At 38.8% G+C, this 17,638-nt stretch overlaps 1 protein-coding gene across 1 annotated transcript in view; it reads left to right on the top strand.

Annotated features, from left to right (window-relative positions):
* CCDC93 (CCC complex scaffolding subunit CCDC93) overlaps nt 1-17,638 on the top strand; it is a 105,812-nt gene that overhangs the window by 47,742 nt on the left and 40,432 nt on the right. Inside the window, 3 exon segments of the mRNA XM_032794040.2 lie at nt 4,409-4,538; nt 5,129-5,179; nt 6,565-6,651. Coding sequence (XP_032649931.1) covers nt 4,409-4,538; nt 5,129-5,179; nt 6,565-6,651 — 268 coding nt within the window.

Below are 17,638 nucleotides of genomic sequence, written 5' to 3'. Positions count from 1 at the left end.
TTTTTTTTTTAAACGAGGTGTTTCATCAGCATTGGAAGCTGTCTCGGAATGCGTGATCCGAAGCATGAAGAGGCATGATGGATTTTAGCATATCTGACATAAATACCTTGCAATGCGGCTACAAAAAGTCCCATGCAGACGCCTGGGTCCACTTTCAGATGAACATTGTGAAAAAAGCAGCCAGCATTATCTCCGATAAATGGAAACAGATCTTGGTTGTTTAGCAATCGGCCTGCCTGAACAAGATTGAGTAGACTTGTGGCTCTAAAGTTTGCCATTTTTTTGTTTTGAGTCCAGTTATGTAACAATAAAAATTTCTACCATTTTGAAATGCACTTTCACAATAAGAGATCACACTACCGTACTTGTATGAGGTTGAACTGGAAAAGTACTATTGGCATTTATCATTTTTACGAGTGCGAAATATTTGTAGTTTAAGTTAATAATCAAAGTGGACTTACACTTTGTATTCTGTTGTTGTAATGGAAATCTATAGTATGTTGAAAAATGTAGAAAACGTCACAAAAAATATCTTAATTAAATTTCAGTTGTTACTTCATTGATTTAACAGATGCGATTAAAACTAGTGGAGTAAATCATAATTAGATTTTTAATGGTGTACTTTGGAGTTAATTGACTGGTCAGGGAACTGTGCATTAAATTGACAGCCTAAAAATTGGTTATGGCACGTGATAGTAAGAGCATTATTTCATGAAAACAAACAAGATGGTCACATTTAGCTATAATAAGGGATTAATCCTACATGGTTTTTGTTTCAATGGCACAGCTATACTTTTTATCATAGGCTGTTACCCTTTGCTGATCATTGGCTTGAAAACATTTTTATCTTCTATTCAAATGAGCTTAGCAGTCTGTTATTGATTTGTGTCCAGATTGTGAAAAGCAGGCTGACATGACTTTTAAGGGGTATTTCAATGTTGGGAGATTACATTTAAAAAAAAAAAAAAAAAAAAGGAGGCAGAAAAGTCATTTATATCTTTCCATGGGCTGCAGAGCTTTAGTTTCATTGGAGCAAGTAAAAAAAAGAAAAAGCACAAAAACACACAGCGCTGCTGACTTCCTGCCTTTCTCAAGATTTCCAGAATTGAGTTTCTTTAGAAGAGAAAAAATACCGATTCCATTCCTCCTATGACCCGACACAGTTTCTTAATTTACTATCAGTAATCAATATTACCCTACCTTCTTGTATCCATTTTGGCCTGTTTGTCTGCTAAGAATCCCAATACCTCTAAATACACCATAGAAAAAGTCAAAGAATGTATTGTTGCAGGAACAACCAACATCCTCAATTTGCATAAATTACCTTTTCTGGTACCTAAAGAAATGCACTAAGAGGTAATTCTGTAATGCAATAAAAAAGCCAGTTTTGGGTTAGTTACTTTGAATGCCCCATAAAATTAGACTTTTTATGGCATATTTGTCCATTTTTAAATTTTGTTTCCCCACCAATCTTTCGATTACTGTAATTCCACAGAGCTCCAATCAACATTCTATAGTGCTCATGTCTGGAGAGCAACATGCTCTTACTTAGGGAAGGATTAAACATGGTTGGAGGAAAGTAAACCTTAGGCAGTTATTTATATATGCCTGAGTCAGGAAAGCACTGAAGTTCCGCTAAAAGGCATATTGAATGGAGTCGGTGCATGCTTCAAAGCTCGTGAATGCAATTTATTTTATCTATACCAAGGCCTTAGTCCTATACGCACTATCACCTGGTGACAGCATTGCTGGCCAGGTTGGACAGCGAGTGTACAAGGAATGAAAACTGCGTTCTCGCAGTGGCCAATATTGTTCCCCTGCAGGACAGGCACACGGTGCTGCCAGGGCTAAGGGGAGAACACTTGTACGCCAATTAACGCTGCTTTAAGAGTCAGGTGCGCTGTTAAGCACGCTGACGTCTAATTAGACCCCTCTGCATGCTATAAAGGGCTCACTCCCAGTCAAGCCAGATGTGCAATGCGCAGAGACTGAGAGCGGGTACGCATACTGCGGGAGGACTGCGAGAAGTACAAGCAGGTTATCAGACGATCAGGAGGAAGGCCGGTGGTTGAGACAAGAAGCTGCTGCGCGAGGAGGCCATGGGGAGTAGGCCCAGGAGTTGTAGCTGTCACGCAGCTGTTCCAGGAGGCACTTCTGACAGCTGCAGTCCACAGGACCGCTGGGCTGGAAACCCTGAGTATAGGCAGGCCCGGGTTCCACTAAACCTCCCAATTCCTGATCAAACACAGGAGGAATTGACCTGGACTGATGGCGATTCTAACCAGAGGGAAGGTCTCTGGGCTGCTTTCCTGGACCACAGGTGATCTGCTGAGACGAACAATCCACCAATAACACAGGACCTACAAGGTAGAGGAGAACTTCTGTCACAATACAGACACACAAGCTGGGCTTTTGGTTTAATTGGGTTTCCTCAAAGAAAAAGCTTATTTCATGCTAAGCCACATTTAACAGTGGTATTTTGTTATTAGTGCACAACTTATTCACACGTAGCAAATGTTATTAAGGTCAGAAGACGAGTAACCAACTCAGCATTACAGAAAAGACACAAAAAAAAAAAAAAAAAAAAAAAAAAAAAATGTTATACACACATAATACACACATATACACATCACACACGAAAGGACAGCTTGATGTTCCTGTAAAAATTATTTGGAGATTAAGACTGTTTAAAGAGTGTTTGCGTAGAAAAGAGTTTCTAACATCTATGTGAATAAAGTAGTAAAATTTAAACAAAGGCTCTCAGTGATTTCACGGTTGTTTCCATCTCTCTCTAAAAAAAAAAAGTGTTAGTTAAATTTGTGACTGAACTTTTTGGGGGAGAATTATGTCTCTGGCTGTGTTTTACCTGAATTCTACCATGTATTTCATGTTTTAATAGTCTCGGATGATGACTCAGCACGTCATTCATTTTAAGAACACGTTCACTGCAGATCTGACAAAATGCAAAGAGGGTACCAATGTGAGATTTCTAAAGATAGCTGCAGCACTCGACCCAAGGTTTAAGAATCTGAAGTGCCTTCCAAAACCGAAAGGGACAAGGTGTGGAGCATGTCTTAAAAGAGCAACGTTCCGATGCAGAAACTACAAAACCTGAACCACTAAAAAAGAAAATCAGCCTTCTGCTGGTGGCATCTGACTCACATGATGAAAATGAACATGCTTCTGTCTGCACTGTCTTTGGATAGTTATCGAGCAGAACCCGTCATCAGCATGGACGCATGCCCTCTGGAATGGTGGTTGAAACATGAAGTAACATATGAATCTTTAGTGCATCTGGCATGTAAATATCCTGCGACACTGGCTACAACAGTGCCATGTGAGCCCCTGTTCTCACTTTCAGGTGACATTGTAAACAAGAAGTGGGCAGCATTATCTGCAAATGTAAACAAACTTGTTTGAGCAATTGGCTGAACAAGAAGTAGGAAAATATTGGAAAATAAGAAAACATCCATAAATATTTATTGTATTGCTTAACAGTGCGATTAATCATGAATACTCTTTTAAATCACTTGACAGCCCTAAAATTGTATAATTTAATACACCCATAGAAATAGAACATGCTGCAGCACAATATTACTTTGTTTCAGTAACAAGATGTTCTTACTGATATAGATAATGCATCAGATTATGAGCATATCCTGTTGCAGGTTGGTAGGAAAGCATAATGTGGTTAGCAGTGGGGTATGTGAAGAACCAGCAGCACACCAATGTTTAACGTTTATAAATTTAATATTCAGGTAATATAAAATAAGATATTTCTAACTCTGTGGCTGCGGGTGATAAAATAAACCCATCTGCAACTGTGACTGAGGTGCAGTCCATAAAATATGACCATGTCCCTTCACAAAGTCCTATTGGCTTTGTTAGCCAACATGTCAGAGTGTTGCCATTTGTCATCCGAATTAAGCCACTACAAGAGAGAGGACTTAAATGTTTGAGTAGAGTAATGACGTGGTGTCAAGAAATACAGTATAAATCTCTGGGGAATGCTACTTACCTTAACAGAATTAACTCTTCTGAAAGTGGACAGTCCTCACATAGGTTTATATCTTTATTTAAAATGTGTTTTCAGGTGCACAGATTTTAAACCACTCCTTTGATCTAGATTTAGACTTTATGTATATTAAAATACACTTGTAAAAAATGCTGCTTTCTGATATTTGACCTGCTATACCATACACAGAGATGGGATGGGGGGACTAAATAGCCATCAGTCTTACACAGGCTGGATGCCCATTAAACTCAAAGTGAGTTGCACTTGCTGGGGCAGGGCCTGAACTTGGGCACTAGGCAGTATAGAACAATATATTTCAGTTATTTAAATATAACAGCTGAATTACAGTTTCCTCGTTTTACTTTCATAACCCTTTGATAGCTACATGATAAGATAATACAAGCAATGTGGTATATTTATTTTCCTTAAGGCTGAAGACAAGAAAATGGTACTACCTACAGGACTTGCAGCAGCAGGAAAGGCTGATGCCTATGATGATGACGACCTTCAAGCTGCTGAAGAGGTGTGCTATATACACATACACATATATACACACATACACGCAGAAGGCTTAGATATTAATAGCTTGAGGACAATGTAAAAAGCACAGCAAGTTCTCTTCCCTCTCTGCAAAGAGGAAAAGTTCAGTAGCTTAACAGAGCAATGAGTTCCTTTCAGATAGGGAAATATGGGATAATAAACAGATGCACAAAAAATAAATGTCACTTAAGATTTTCCATGTAAAAATCTGGCCAACATTTTGTTTTGCAACTATAGAGTCATTAATACTTAGGACCTGATCCTGTTAGTGCCATTTTGGGAAAGGAGTAGCTCAGTGGCCTCATCTCCCATTGACGATGATGGCAGCTGAGTGTCGTAGGCGCCACATGAACTGAGTCCTTACTGTAATCAGAGAATTTTCTGGGTGGAATAATTTTAGCAACTGCTAAATTTTCTCTTCTGTTGGGAGCATTCAAATAGAATGCAAATTGGATTGATTGGCTGATGAGAACGCTCATAGAACAAAAGTATACTAAGTATTTAAAGGCCTCTAATGCTAATTGTTTTGTTCACATGTTATCTCTTATCTTGGAATGATATCTTTCTCATTAGCTTCGCATTAAAACACTGATGACTGGAATGGCTGCAATGGCAACAGAAGAGGTAAGCAATACTTAAAGCAAAGCAACAGTTTCAGCAGTTACGTGCATTGATATATCTTAACCATCAGAATTCAAACCAAATTTATTAGCAGAGAGAATCCCATTGACTTTATTGGGATTTGAGGTTGGGCCCAAAGTGCATTGAGACTTTGATAGTCAGATAAAAGGACTGTTGTGTCATTACAGAGATTAAAATAGAGTGCTCCAATCCCAGAAGTCTGTCTCTTTTGCTGTATAATAAATCAGTTCAACATGGTTAACACTTAAATTACTTGTGCCCCTGAATTTCCTCTCTATATCTACCACTGGCTTTGAAAGCTGTCATTGTTCCTGAAATATGGTTAACAGTTGTATGTCTGCATGAGGTACTGAAATTATATGTTAAAAATGGATGCAGGGAAAGATGATTGAGCATGAGACAGTACTTTTCATAAGACTTCTGACTTGAAATCCTTCACCCTAAAATAATGATTGTGGCCTTTGCATAATCCTAGTGCTGCTTATTAAGTGGTTTCTGCATAAATAAACATACTACAATGCAACTGCCCTTGAAATGGCATTTAAACATACGAAGCCTTTGTGTAACCTAGACTTTCTCACACTTTTACTTATAGAGCTAAGGTAGGGATCTGATGGGGTATTTCTCTTACTGGAAAAAATACTGTGTGCATTTCATTGCATTCAACACATCACATCTGGGATTTGATAACTTTGATATAACATCCAAATGTTGCTTGTTTGCATTATTATCCTTTCCCTGCAATTGCATAGTGATTCCGGCTGTATTAGTAAACACTGTCTGTACTATTTTGAAAATCTTGATACCTTTCACATTTTCTGATGTGCCAAATGGACAGAAATTCATTTGACAAATGGTAGACATGACAGATTTGCCTTGTGATCAGATGTCTCCTTGAATTCTTCATTTTAGGAGAGAGATTTGGCTTCCCTAAACACGTGATGTAGGATTAACACTATTTCACATACCTACGTGGTAATAATTTGGCTTAAAAGTTGGTGATCCAAATTGATTCCTGTTAACAGAATTCTATTTTATGCACATTGCAAAAATATGTATTGCCCAAGAGCTAAAGCACTTTGATAGTCTGCAAAGGTGACTTCAAATTTATTTGAATTATTGGCGCTATGAGGGAAGCCTCAGTAGTTACATTTCTTCCTGGAGGTCATGTAAGAAGCTTCATTTGTTTACTGAGTTCTGGGGAAGATGAAGTTCATTACATGCTTCATTCTTTCATAAACAAATTTGATTATGTTAAAATAGTATTGTATTTATATAGTTCCGGAGGAGGTGCTTTACACACAAACCTACAATTTATTACTAGATTGTCCCAAAATTTCAATAAATGCTTCTTGATTTAATTGCAGGGCAGGTTAACAGCTAGCACAGTAGGTCAGATTGTTGGACTCCAATCTGATGAGATCAAGCAGATAGTGTCGGAGTATGCTGAAAAGGTATGTTTCTTTTCTGGTTACATTTTATCAAATCATGTTTGATCATTTAGTCCCTGGTAAGACAATTAGTTTGCAGTGGCTTCTATAAAGCAGCATTTCTAACAGTGTTAAGTAGTGAAGACGTGATTCAGGAAAATATCCCTAAGCAGTAAAGTGTTTAAGCAGGTGCTTAGGTCATGTTGGAACTTGGACGTCAATACAAATTGTGTGCTTACTAGCTTTCCTGAATAGGGATGAGCTTAAGCATGTGCTTAAATTCTTTGAGTTGGGGCCTGAATGCGCACCCTGTTCTGTGACTGAGAACAGCCATGGAACAAAGGCCCTGATCCTGCTGATACCTGCTTACCTGATTGGCTTTAAGCAAACAAATAGTCCCCGGGGCTTCAGTGGGACTGCTTATGTAAGTAAAGATAAGCATAAGCATAAGTATTTGTGGAACTGGGACATTACTCTCATTGGGACCCCATTACCAGTCATATGACTGGGTGCTGATTCAGTAACTAGCATTGTCAAAACCAAATCCTTGCTGCTTCATTAATCAAAGCAGTTAGTTTTGTTTGTTAGCTCAATTTATTATATTCTACTGGGATTGTTTTTTACAGTACTGTGAAAAGAAAATCTGGCTCTTCGAGCAATTAATACGTATAATACATCACTGCCAGATATGAATTATAGGTCATTCTTATGTCCAATAGTCTTCTCATATTTCTTCCTTTTCGTTGACACTTATGAGGTATGGCGCTTTCCCACTTATGAGATAAACCCTATAACTCAACAGAGGCTATGGCAAATTCCCTGCCTTTCTCTATTACAAAGGAATGGAAGAACAGAAGCCATAAGGTCATATTTCAATATTACATTTCTTCTGTTCTGAAAGAAGGCAGCAGGACCTTGACTATTACAGTAGAACGATGATTAATAATCTAGAAAATAAGAACTGATTCAAGTCAGACCAGAATGTATCACATGTAAAATTGAATTTACTAGATATTACAGAACTGGATCCTTCCTCATGTGCATGTAATAGAAGAGGAAGTTGAAGGTATTATCAAACACAACTCATTGAAGTATTAAGAACTTCCCAATTTCCAGAAACCTCTATTTAAATCCCAAATTAAAGGGTAATTGGCAGTGATGTCCCTGCCCTTGATGGAGTTGCTGTTCTTCCCCAGCTTTGTTAATCTTGATCGTTCTTGCCAGGTGTGACATGTCCAAAAGCCCAGAAAGAAATCTGAGAACAGGTTTTTGCCTTTTGCATGTACTATATTGTGTCAAGATAGGTGTTTAATAATTTCAAAACGGGTGCATCTACAAGGCCTCCCTCTACCATTCTTAACTTTGAATTCCTTCCACTGTTTCAAAGAATAGAGGTCGTGTACTCTCAATGTACTTGCTGCACATTCCCAGTGAAGTTAGACTTATAAGTTTGTTTGCCATGCAGGGTTTCCTCCTTTTATTGCTATAAGATGATCTTTTTCTTTAAAAAGATAAATGACTGGATTCTGCAGTCCTGCACCTCTCCTGAAAGAGTGGGTTTATCACAAGGTTGGGGGAGCCTCCCTTTTTAAAATCTTGACAGAATGTTGCTATGAAGCATATGTTTTTCCACCACCTTTTTAAAGGGCCGTTTGTACCAAATCAGGTTTGCTCTTACTAAGGTGTGAGAGATTCCTCTAATGTGGGTATGCCAGATGGTGCCCACTTCAATATACACAAATATTTTTTGCGTTGGGAAAGCTTCTTTGCTGTTTCTTAACCAGGCAGGAAATTATACAAGTGACAGAACTAAAAGAATTGGATGTGTGTGGTGTCAAAAATACCTCTTTTAAAAAAATACATAAAGGATTATTCTTATCAATGCCAGCACTGACTGCTGTCTGCAAAGTGATTACATGGTGAGAGAGTTAAGTCAGAATATTGGTAAAGGCTTGTGTGGGTAAAAATGTGTCCATGTCTACACTCTTCTATTAGAAGCTAACGTGCACCATATAAATTCAGTTGGAATATCATAAAATAAGCATATTAATAGTTCAGTGTGATTAATAACTGTGTCACTGAAAGACTGTATATTTGTGTTTTGGTTTTGTTTGGTATTTTTTAATACTGGAACCTGAAATGTATGAAGGCAAGAAGAAATGTAATGTACTAGCATTGCCTTCCTGTGTACGAAAAGCTTTAGGATAAAACTATCGCAGATTATGTCGAACTGTAGTGAAAGTGCAAAACACACCAGCACTACTGTTAGAGTTCTTCTGATTGAACCTGTCTTGAATGCGTCACTTGATTTAGTTTATTACGAATAGGTTATTTGTAAGGCTGTGTTTTAGTCACGGGTATTTTTCGTAAAAAGTCATGGACAGGTCACAGGCAGTCAACAAAAATTCATGGCCTGTGACCTGTCCATGACTTGTACTAAATCTTGGAGATGGGGGCAGCCTGGGGAAGTGCTGGGGAGGTTATCTGGGGAGTGGGGGGGACGCCGCAGATGCTGTGGGGGGGCAGGCGGTGGTGTGCAACCTGGGACTCCCACTGTTGCTGGGGGTGATTGGCGGGGCTGGCAGGCTCCCTACCTGGCTCCATGTCTCCCTGGAAGCGGCAACATCGGTCAGCTCCTAGGCGAACGTACTGCCACACATCTCTACATCATGCCTCGTCCCTCAAGGATCAATAATAGAATTAGGGCTGTTAATCTATTAAAAATTAATCACGATTACTCGTGCAATTAAAAAAATTAATCTCAATCCCACTGTTAAATAATAGAATACCATTTATTTAAATATTTTGGATGTTTTCTACATTTTCAAATATCTTGATTTTAATTTCAACACTGAATACAAAGTAATAAAAAATAAAGTGAACTACTGTACAAGTACTTGCACTGAAAAGAAACAAAAGAGATTGTATTTTTAATTCGCCTAATACAAGTACCATAGTGTAATCACTTTATCATGAAAGTTGAACTTTCAAATGTAGAATTATGTACAAAAAATAACTGCACTCAAAACCAAAACAATGTAAAATTTAAGAGCCCAGAAGTCCACCCAGTCCTATTTCCTGTTCAGCTAATAGCTTAGACAAACAAGTTTGTTTACATTTGCAGGAGATAATGCTGCCTGCTTCTTGTTTACATTGTCACCTGAAAATGAGAACAGGCATTCACAGGGCACTATTGTAGCTGGCGTGTCAAGATATTTACATGCTAGATGCACTAAAGATTTATATGTCCCTTCATGCATCAACCATCATTTCAGAGGACTTGTGTCCATGCTGATGATGGGTTCTGCTTGATAACAGTCCAAGGCAGTGCAGACCGACACATGTTCATTTTCATCATCTGAGTTAGATGCCACCAGCAGAAGGTTGATTTTTCTTTTTTGATGGTTCAGGTTTTGTAGTTTCTGCATTGGAGTGTTGCTCTTTTAAGACTTTGAAAACATATTCCACACCTCATCCCTCTCAGATTTTGGAAGGTACTTCAGATTCCTAAACCTTGGGTCGAGTTCTGTAGTTACCTGTAGAAATCTCACATTGGTACCTTCTTTGCTTTTTGTCGAATCTGCAGCAAGTGTTCTCAAAATGAACAACATGTGCTGAGTCATCATCTGAGACTGCTGTAACATGAAATACATAGCAGAATGTGGGTAAAACAGAGCCGGAGACATACAGTTCTCCCCCAAGGAGTTCAGTCACAAATTTAATTAGCGCTTTCTTTTTCCCCTTTTTTAAACGAGTGTTATCAGCTTGGAAGCATGTTCTCTGGAATGGTGGCCGAAGCATGAAGGGGCATATGAATGTTTAGAATATCTGGCATGTTAATACCTTGCAATACTGGCCACAAAAGTCCCATGCAAACTTCTGTTTTCACTTTCTAGTGACATTGTAAATAAGAAGTGAGGTAATATTTTATTTCCAGTAAATGTAAACAAACTTGTTTGTCTTATGATTGGCTGAACAAGAAGTAGGACTGAGTGGACTTGTAGGCTCTAAAGTTTTGCATTGTTTTGTTTTTGAGTGCAATTACGTAACAAAAAAAATCTACATTTAAGTTCCATTTTAATGATAAAGAGATTTCAATTCACCTCATAAGTACTGTAGTGCAAACTATTCCTTTATCCCATTTTTACAGAGCAAATATTTGGAATAAAAATATAAAGTGAGCGGTGTACACTTTGTATTCTGTGTTGTAGTTGAAAGAAATGTATTTGAAAATGTGGAAAAATATTTCATAAACAGAATACCAATTGAAATTTAACAGTGCAATTAACTGTAATCATGATTAATTTTTTTAAGTTAATCGCGGGAGTTAACTACGATTAATCGACAGCCCTAAGTAGAATACAAAGTGTATCCACTTGTAGTGCATTGGCTTCTATTGATTGTGAACAAAAATTGATTTGTTGATTTTGTATGATCCAAAGAGTGTGTTAAGTGCTGATTTGAAGATCACCTATGTGTTGTGAAGAGGTTACGATTTAAACATCAATTCAAAGTGGTCATTCAACAGTCTGCATGTAATGAGTTGTATGTAGGTCTCAGGCTAACTCCAAAAGGAAACTGATCACAAACATACATCTCATCCTGTGATTTTTGTCCCTTTGAGTGAGGGTGGAAACATGAAATGTTTGGGGAGAAGTGAGGCCATCATGTTGGAAGGAATCTTTCATTGCCACTAGCTATGCTGCGACGAATTGTGAACAAAATAGATTTCTGTCTACAGAGCTGTCGATCTGGCACTTTTTTTGATCAACATTAAATTCATGCAGAGTCCTAACAAAACCAACAAATTACATTTTTAAACCTTCCTAGCTTCTTGCACTTGTGTATTCAAATAGCAAAATTAAAAAAAAAGTCTTATGTCAAACCCTGTGCCCTTTAGAGTCCTGAAGAGATAATAAAGACGTCCTGAGAAAATGAAATCAAAGGGAACCCTCCACTGAAAATGCATCTATAGGGACATTTTAGTCCCAAAGGATGGATTTTATTTATGCCAAAGAACAAAGTTCTGCCCCTAAAGCCCTAGTAACATCTCAGTCTTTAAACTTCTTTGTGCAGACCAGGTTTATATTTGACAAAACTATCCTCTAATTCCTGGTTCCTTGTTTTCAAGAATGTTAGATAGGATTTGTAAGTGCTCAGCAGCTCTCAGAATCAATACCATTTGTGTGGACAAAAAATGGAATTATGCTAACTACTTTCTTAACCACAGCCACAACTCATGTACAAGAAAAGCTCTTAAGGGAAAAGAGAACTTTTCAGCTCTTAACCTTCATGAGAAGCTCTAATGAGGATGCACTTACTGTGGGTACTCGATCAGATTGTACCTCTGGCTGTTCCTCCCCTTGGGAGAAAATAAATTATGGCCCTTGTCAAGTTGCATCCAAGTATAAGGTTTTAAATAAAACAGTCTTTCTTGGCTCTGATGCTGTCCAGTAGATGCAAATGTATGACAGACTTCTAGAACTCCCTTCCCCTGAGGTCAGTGTTTATATCAGATTGCAGCTAGTTGGAGATGACCACTATCTGCTATCCAAGCTCACTGCCTTTCACGATCTTAAGTCACCGTGCATCGTAAATGATGGTCAATGAATGAAAAGGAGATAGTAGATTGTGGCAATGATGACCAAAGTCCCCATCTGAATCCAGTCATCAGCAGAAGGAATTTGCAAGTCCTTGTGCTGAGTAGTTGGAGATTCTAAGAAGTCATTGTAGCCCTCATTCACCAGAGCTTCCACAGTCTTGCAGAACTTTCATGGTAGTGGGCCAGCTAATCAGACTCAACTGCCTTTTTCTGGATAAGCTGAGACAAACTAAAAACAGCACAGTCACTTGTGAAAGCCTAGAAATGAGATAAACCTTGCTCTAAAAGTCACTGAATTCAAGCTCTCTGGGACCCATGCATGGGAGGAAATTTAAAGAGCTGTGGTCCTTGCTTGAACACCTTACTTGACAAACTATGGTGGCAGCTCACAGAGCACTACTTCCTAGCGTGATTTCTGACTCAAATTCCCCGCCTCATGAAACCAGGAGTTAAACTGTTTTTTCCAGCTCAATGGACACAGTACCAGAGAGGAAGAGATGATAATAGTACTTCAATCATGCCCAATATATTTTTCCTTGAAGTTGACAGGACTTTTATACAAAAAAAATTTTTCTCTTGATTGTTTAATCTTTAAGGATGTTAACTCCTGGTATTAGTTGTGGTCCAGTTAAGCTGAATGAAACATAAGCAGTCACAGGTGAACATTGGCCAGTTTCCCCAATTTATTTTCTTTCAGGACCTTAGAGCTTTAACCCCAGTGCACTCTTCTTTCGTGTTCTTTTCGTAGCTTTGTTTTATACGTCAAAACTGCATGTCGAGAACAGCTTCCTTTTAAATCCATTACAACAGTCTGTGTGAAACCAAAATAAGCCGTCGGGCCTATAGTGTTCTGAGTACAGGTAGCACCAGTTGAAACTATCAGAGAGGTAGCCGTGTTAGTCTGGATCTGTAAAAGCAGCAAAGAGTCCTCTGGCACCTTATAGACTAACACACGTATTGGAGCATGAGCTGCATCCGATGAAGTGGGTATTCACCCACGAAAGCTCATGCTCCAATACATCTGTTAGTCTATAAGGTGCCACAGGACTCTTTGATAGTTGAAACTATGATCGTTTCACACCCAGTATTTCCATAGTTGCATCAAAAAAGAGACTGAAGCTTGGACATCATGAATTTTACAGAAAGATAGATCAAAATCCTTTCTAAGTATAGAGATACATTTCAGTTTAGTACTCAAAATGTAAGGAGAACTGCAGAATCCTTAATACCTGGGGCACAGTTTGCAAACTGATGGCTGATTCATCAGTGTATCCTCATTGGGTTTTTTTTTTTCTTTTCAGTGTAGTTATACTGGTGTAAAACTAGAGTTGCACAGCGGTGAATCAGGCTCATTGTGTTGAGATTTCTGTTGTCTCCTGATACTGATGCTACTGTTTCCGGAGTCAATACTTGGCTGAAATTTAGAGCAGCGTGAGAGCTGCTCTTTCCTACCTCATTTACTAGCAGCTTCAAAGTACTGGAACAGCAGCTGTGGTTATCACAACAAAGGTTGGCAAACTATAACTCAAATAAAGGCACCATTTATAGAACTGTATGCTGCATTGATTCTCTTTGGATTCATCCTCCAAAAGTGTGTGCATAGTGGCCACTAATACTGAGGTGTTAGAGTGTACACTAGTCCCAGGGAAGATAGATGTCATTCACTGCCTCAGTTTCCTCTCCATAGAAATAGGTTCCAGAAAGTCTGATCTCTGCAGCCCATTCATTTTCCAGAGCTTTAAGAGCAAGGTCCATTGTACATATATTTTAATAAGACAGAATTTCATATTTTGTACCACTCAGGGATTTATTATTTTCTTCTGATAGAAAACATTCAGCTTATTTTCATAATTATACGTATTTTAGCAAACCATTATTTTCCACCCACATGGGGCATATCCGGAGTGTTCTCCAACTGTTGGTTATAAGAACAAAGATGCCTAACTGCTGCTAAGCCTGAATCTTCTACAGAGAAGCAGGGTGTGAATACTTTGCTTTTTTCCTCCCTAAGAAACTGCTCAGTCCAATGATTCAATTCTATTTCTTCTGCCCTTGGAGGGTTTACAGGAGTAATATAGCTGTGTGAAAGGGAAAGTACCTCCTTAGGAAGGAGAGGACTCATTGCCTCCATTTCTATCCTCTTTCCCACACACAATCCTTTTTTCTTTGAAAAAGGGGAGACGGGTTCATAAAATCTATAAGTAGCAGATTTTTTCCCCTGGGATTCTTAGGTTTCAAGTTACAATGGATTCTTGATCATTATTTACTTACTGTATTTTACAAACATATGTTTTTTTAACTATGGATTTTTTTGTTCAAGCTTCAAGTACTGTATTGCAAAATCAGGCCAGTCCCAGTATTTTCATAAATCCATTTGGGGCAATGGTACAGTCACAAAAGATGTGGAGAGGGGATGCAGGAGTGAGACTGCATTGGTCTTACATCTGCATGTAGTGGGACATACACATGATAGTAAAAAGTTGACAATGTGTCCCCTTCACGCCACTAACTTGCTACATGTAGAATAGACTCGTAGACTTTAAGGTCAGAAGGGATCATTATGATCATCTAGTCTGACCTCCTGCACAATGCAGGCCACAGAATCTCACCCCCACTTCTATAACAAACCCCTAACCTATGTCTGAGTTATTGAAGTCCTCAAATCATGGTTTGAAGACCTCAATCTGCAGAGAATCCTCCAGCAAGTGACCTGTGCCCCATACTGCAAAGGAAAGCAAAAACCTCCAGGGCCTCTGCCAATCTGCCATGGAGGAAAATTCCTTTCCGATCAGTTAAATCCTAAGCACGTGGGCAAGACTCACCAACCAGCACCCAGGAAAGAATTTGCTGTAGAAACTCAGATCCCACTCGTCTAACTTCCCATCACAGACTACTGGGCATACTTACCTGCTGATTAATCAAAGATCAGTTGCCAAATTAATTGCCAAAGTTAGGCTATCCCATCATACCATCCCCTCCATAAACTTATCAAGTTTAGTCTTGAAGCCAGATGCTTACTGACGAAGTGGGTATTCACCCACGAAAGCTATGCTCCAATACATCTGTTAGTCTTAAAGGTGCCACAGGGGACTCAGTTTCTTACTATAAATTTACACTGCAGCTGGCTGTGCCTGTCCCAGCAGCAGTGTAGACATCCTTTAGTGAGGAGTCCTTGATTCTGATACTCGTGTTCAATCTATTCATTTGCATTTGGAAACCTAACAGACTCATTACACAGCTTATCATTTTCCCTGGTTTCTTCAGGAGCAGAGGCTGATAGGTGTGGAGGGGGTGGAAAAGCTGAGAAGAGTTTTGGTGTGGATAGAACAGGATCAGTTTGTAGGTGGCAGGGGGTGATCTTTGTCTGGTGATTGCACAGTTCCCAGGCCTCTGAATGGGCATTTCGTACATTTAAATAAATACGATGATGCAACTCTTGTGATGGTGGATACCTCACACACAGCTTCGAGGTCAGAACACGTTTTGCTTGGAACTTTGGCATTAGCACTGAGGTTCTCTCATTTTTTTAACTCACCCATATGATCTCCAGTTGTCAGTTGAACCATGATGAACGGAAGGTATTTCCTTCACATCTCACCCAAAGGATGGCATGTCTGAGGTAGTGGGACAAATACTGAATAATCACAGGGAAACTATAGAGAAAGGGCTTATTGGAGAGAACGCTCCAAATGAAGTGTGAAGTCTGATGGGGAAGGAACCAAGAGGTAATAAGGGGTGTTTCTGGATTGGAAAGTAGTAGTGACTGATGACAAGCAAGGTGTAAGGTTCAGGCAAGAGCCTGAATACTTGTGAATAAAGAAAACCTTTTGTGATTGGACAGCTGGTGTGGAGACATGGGTGGGGGGGGAGGGAAATGAAACTTGTGTGTAATAAACAAAAGGGAATAAAACTAGGGAAGAATGTGCAAGCTCTTTTAATTCCTTTACACATTTAATAACAATAAATTCTATAATTCATTAATAACCACCTGTCAGACTTTCTAAACTCTTGCATATCAGTTTATTTATCAGTATATCTGTGTTGCTGATCACCCTAAAAACTGGGCATCACAATTCAGTTATATCAAACACAAACTTTCTTTTTAAACAGTAGAGCAGTGATACTCAGACCTCATTGGTTCAGGAGCCAAATTAATGATCAACATTACCCAAAAGAGCCACAATAGCATGAATTCATTGTTTTATTTACTATAGTACTAGTCATATTTAACCAGTATGATAGAGGAAATATTTATTTTATATAATATATAATTTATTTGTATATTTGTTCTCACATCAAATACATTAGCTCAGGATTAAACAAAGACTGTGAATGGGTAGCCAACTACAAAAGCAGTTTCTCCTCCCTTGGTTTTCACACCTCAACTGCTGGAAGAGGGCCTCATCCTCCCTGATTGAACTAACGTTTTTATCTCTAGCCTGATTCTTGCTTGCATATATATACCTGCCTCTGGAAATTTCCACTACATGCATCTGACGAAGTGGGTATTCACCCATGAAAGCTCATGCTCTAATACATCTGTTAGTCTATAAGGTGCCAGAGGACTCTTTGCTGCTTTTACAGATCCAGACTAACACGGCTACCCCTCTGATACATAACTCAGGAGAACATATTTGAAGACCAAAGTTGTCAAGGTGGCGTATATTTTGTATAAAGCTCTGCCAGAAAAGGGGTGTGAATCAACTTAAATAGATTTGTAAAAATAGTGTAGAAATAGACAATGTAAGTGGGTCAGTTCTGCAGTGGCCTGATCTTCCATAAGTGCTGAGCATCTGCAGCTCCTAGGTGAAGTTGGTGGGCATCTACAGGCACTCAGCCTCGCTGAATATTAAAAAATAAGCTTCTAGGATGCTGCCTTCTCTTACTATTAAAATGTAAGTTACTGAATTTTGGACACTGCCTTATCTGGTAATAAAAGAGAATTTTAAAAATCTTTTCATGAAGTTAGGGGTTAATGAGAACGTCACCAGCTTGTCTTGACAGATGTGGGCAGAAAAGAGTGGTGCCTTTATGAGAACTCTTGGCAGCTGAATGGATATAGCCGGAGATGCTAGATTTCCAGCTAGGATTAACTCCAAAATCTTAGACTTGTGTAGGAGAGGATCTTGAATACTGTATGCAGATGTGGTTGTCCCATCTTAAAAAAAGGATATATCGGAATTGGAAAAGGTCCAGAAAAGGGTAACAAAAATGAGTAGGAGTATGGAATGGCTTCCGTATGAGGAGAGATTAGTAAAATGGGACTGTCTTTTTAGTACTCACTTCCTTGGTCTTTACCACCTGGTCATCCATTTGTCTAGTCATGTTCCATAGGACAGTTTCATTTTGAGAAACAAGTTCCTTTCAAAAACTTAAGAATATTAGGTATTAAATATGTTTGGCCAACCT

This window comes from Chelonoidis abingdonii, chromosome 10, assembly GCF_003597395.2.
Source record: "Chelonoidis abingdonii isolate Lonesome George chromosome 10, CheloAbing_2.0, whole genome shotgun sequence".
Classification (NCBI taxonomy): Eukaryota; Metazoa; Chordata; order Testudines; family Testudinidae; genus Chelonoidis; species Chelonoidis abingdonii.
Note: the sequence above shows the minus strand (reverse complement) of the source record. Positions and strands in the feature narration are given on the sequence as shown.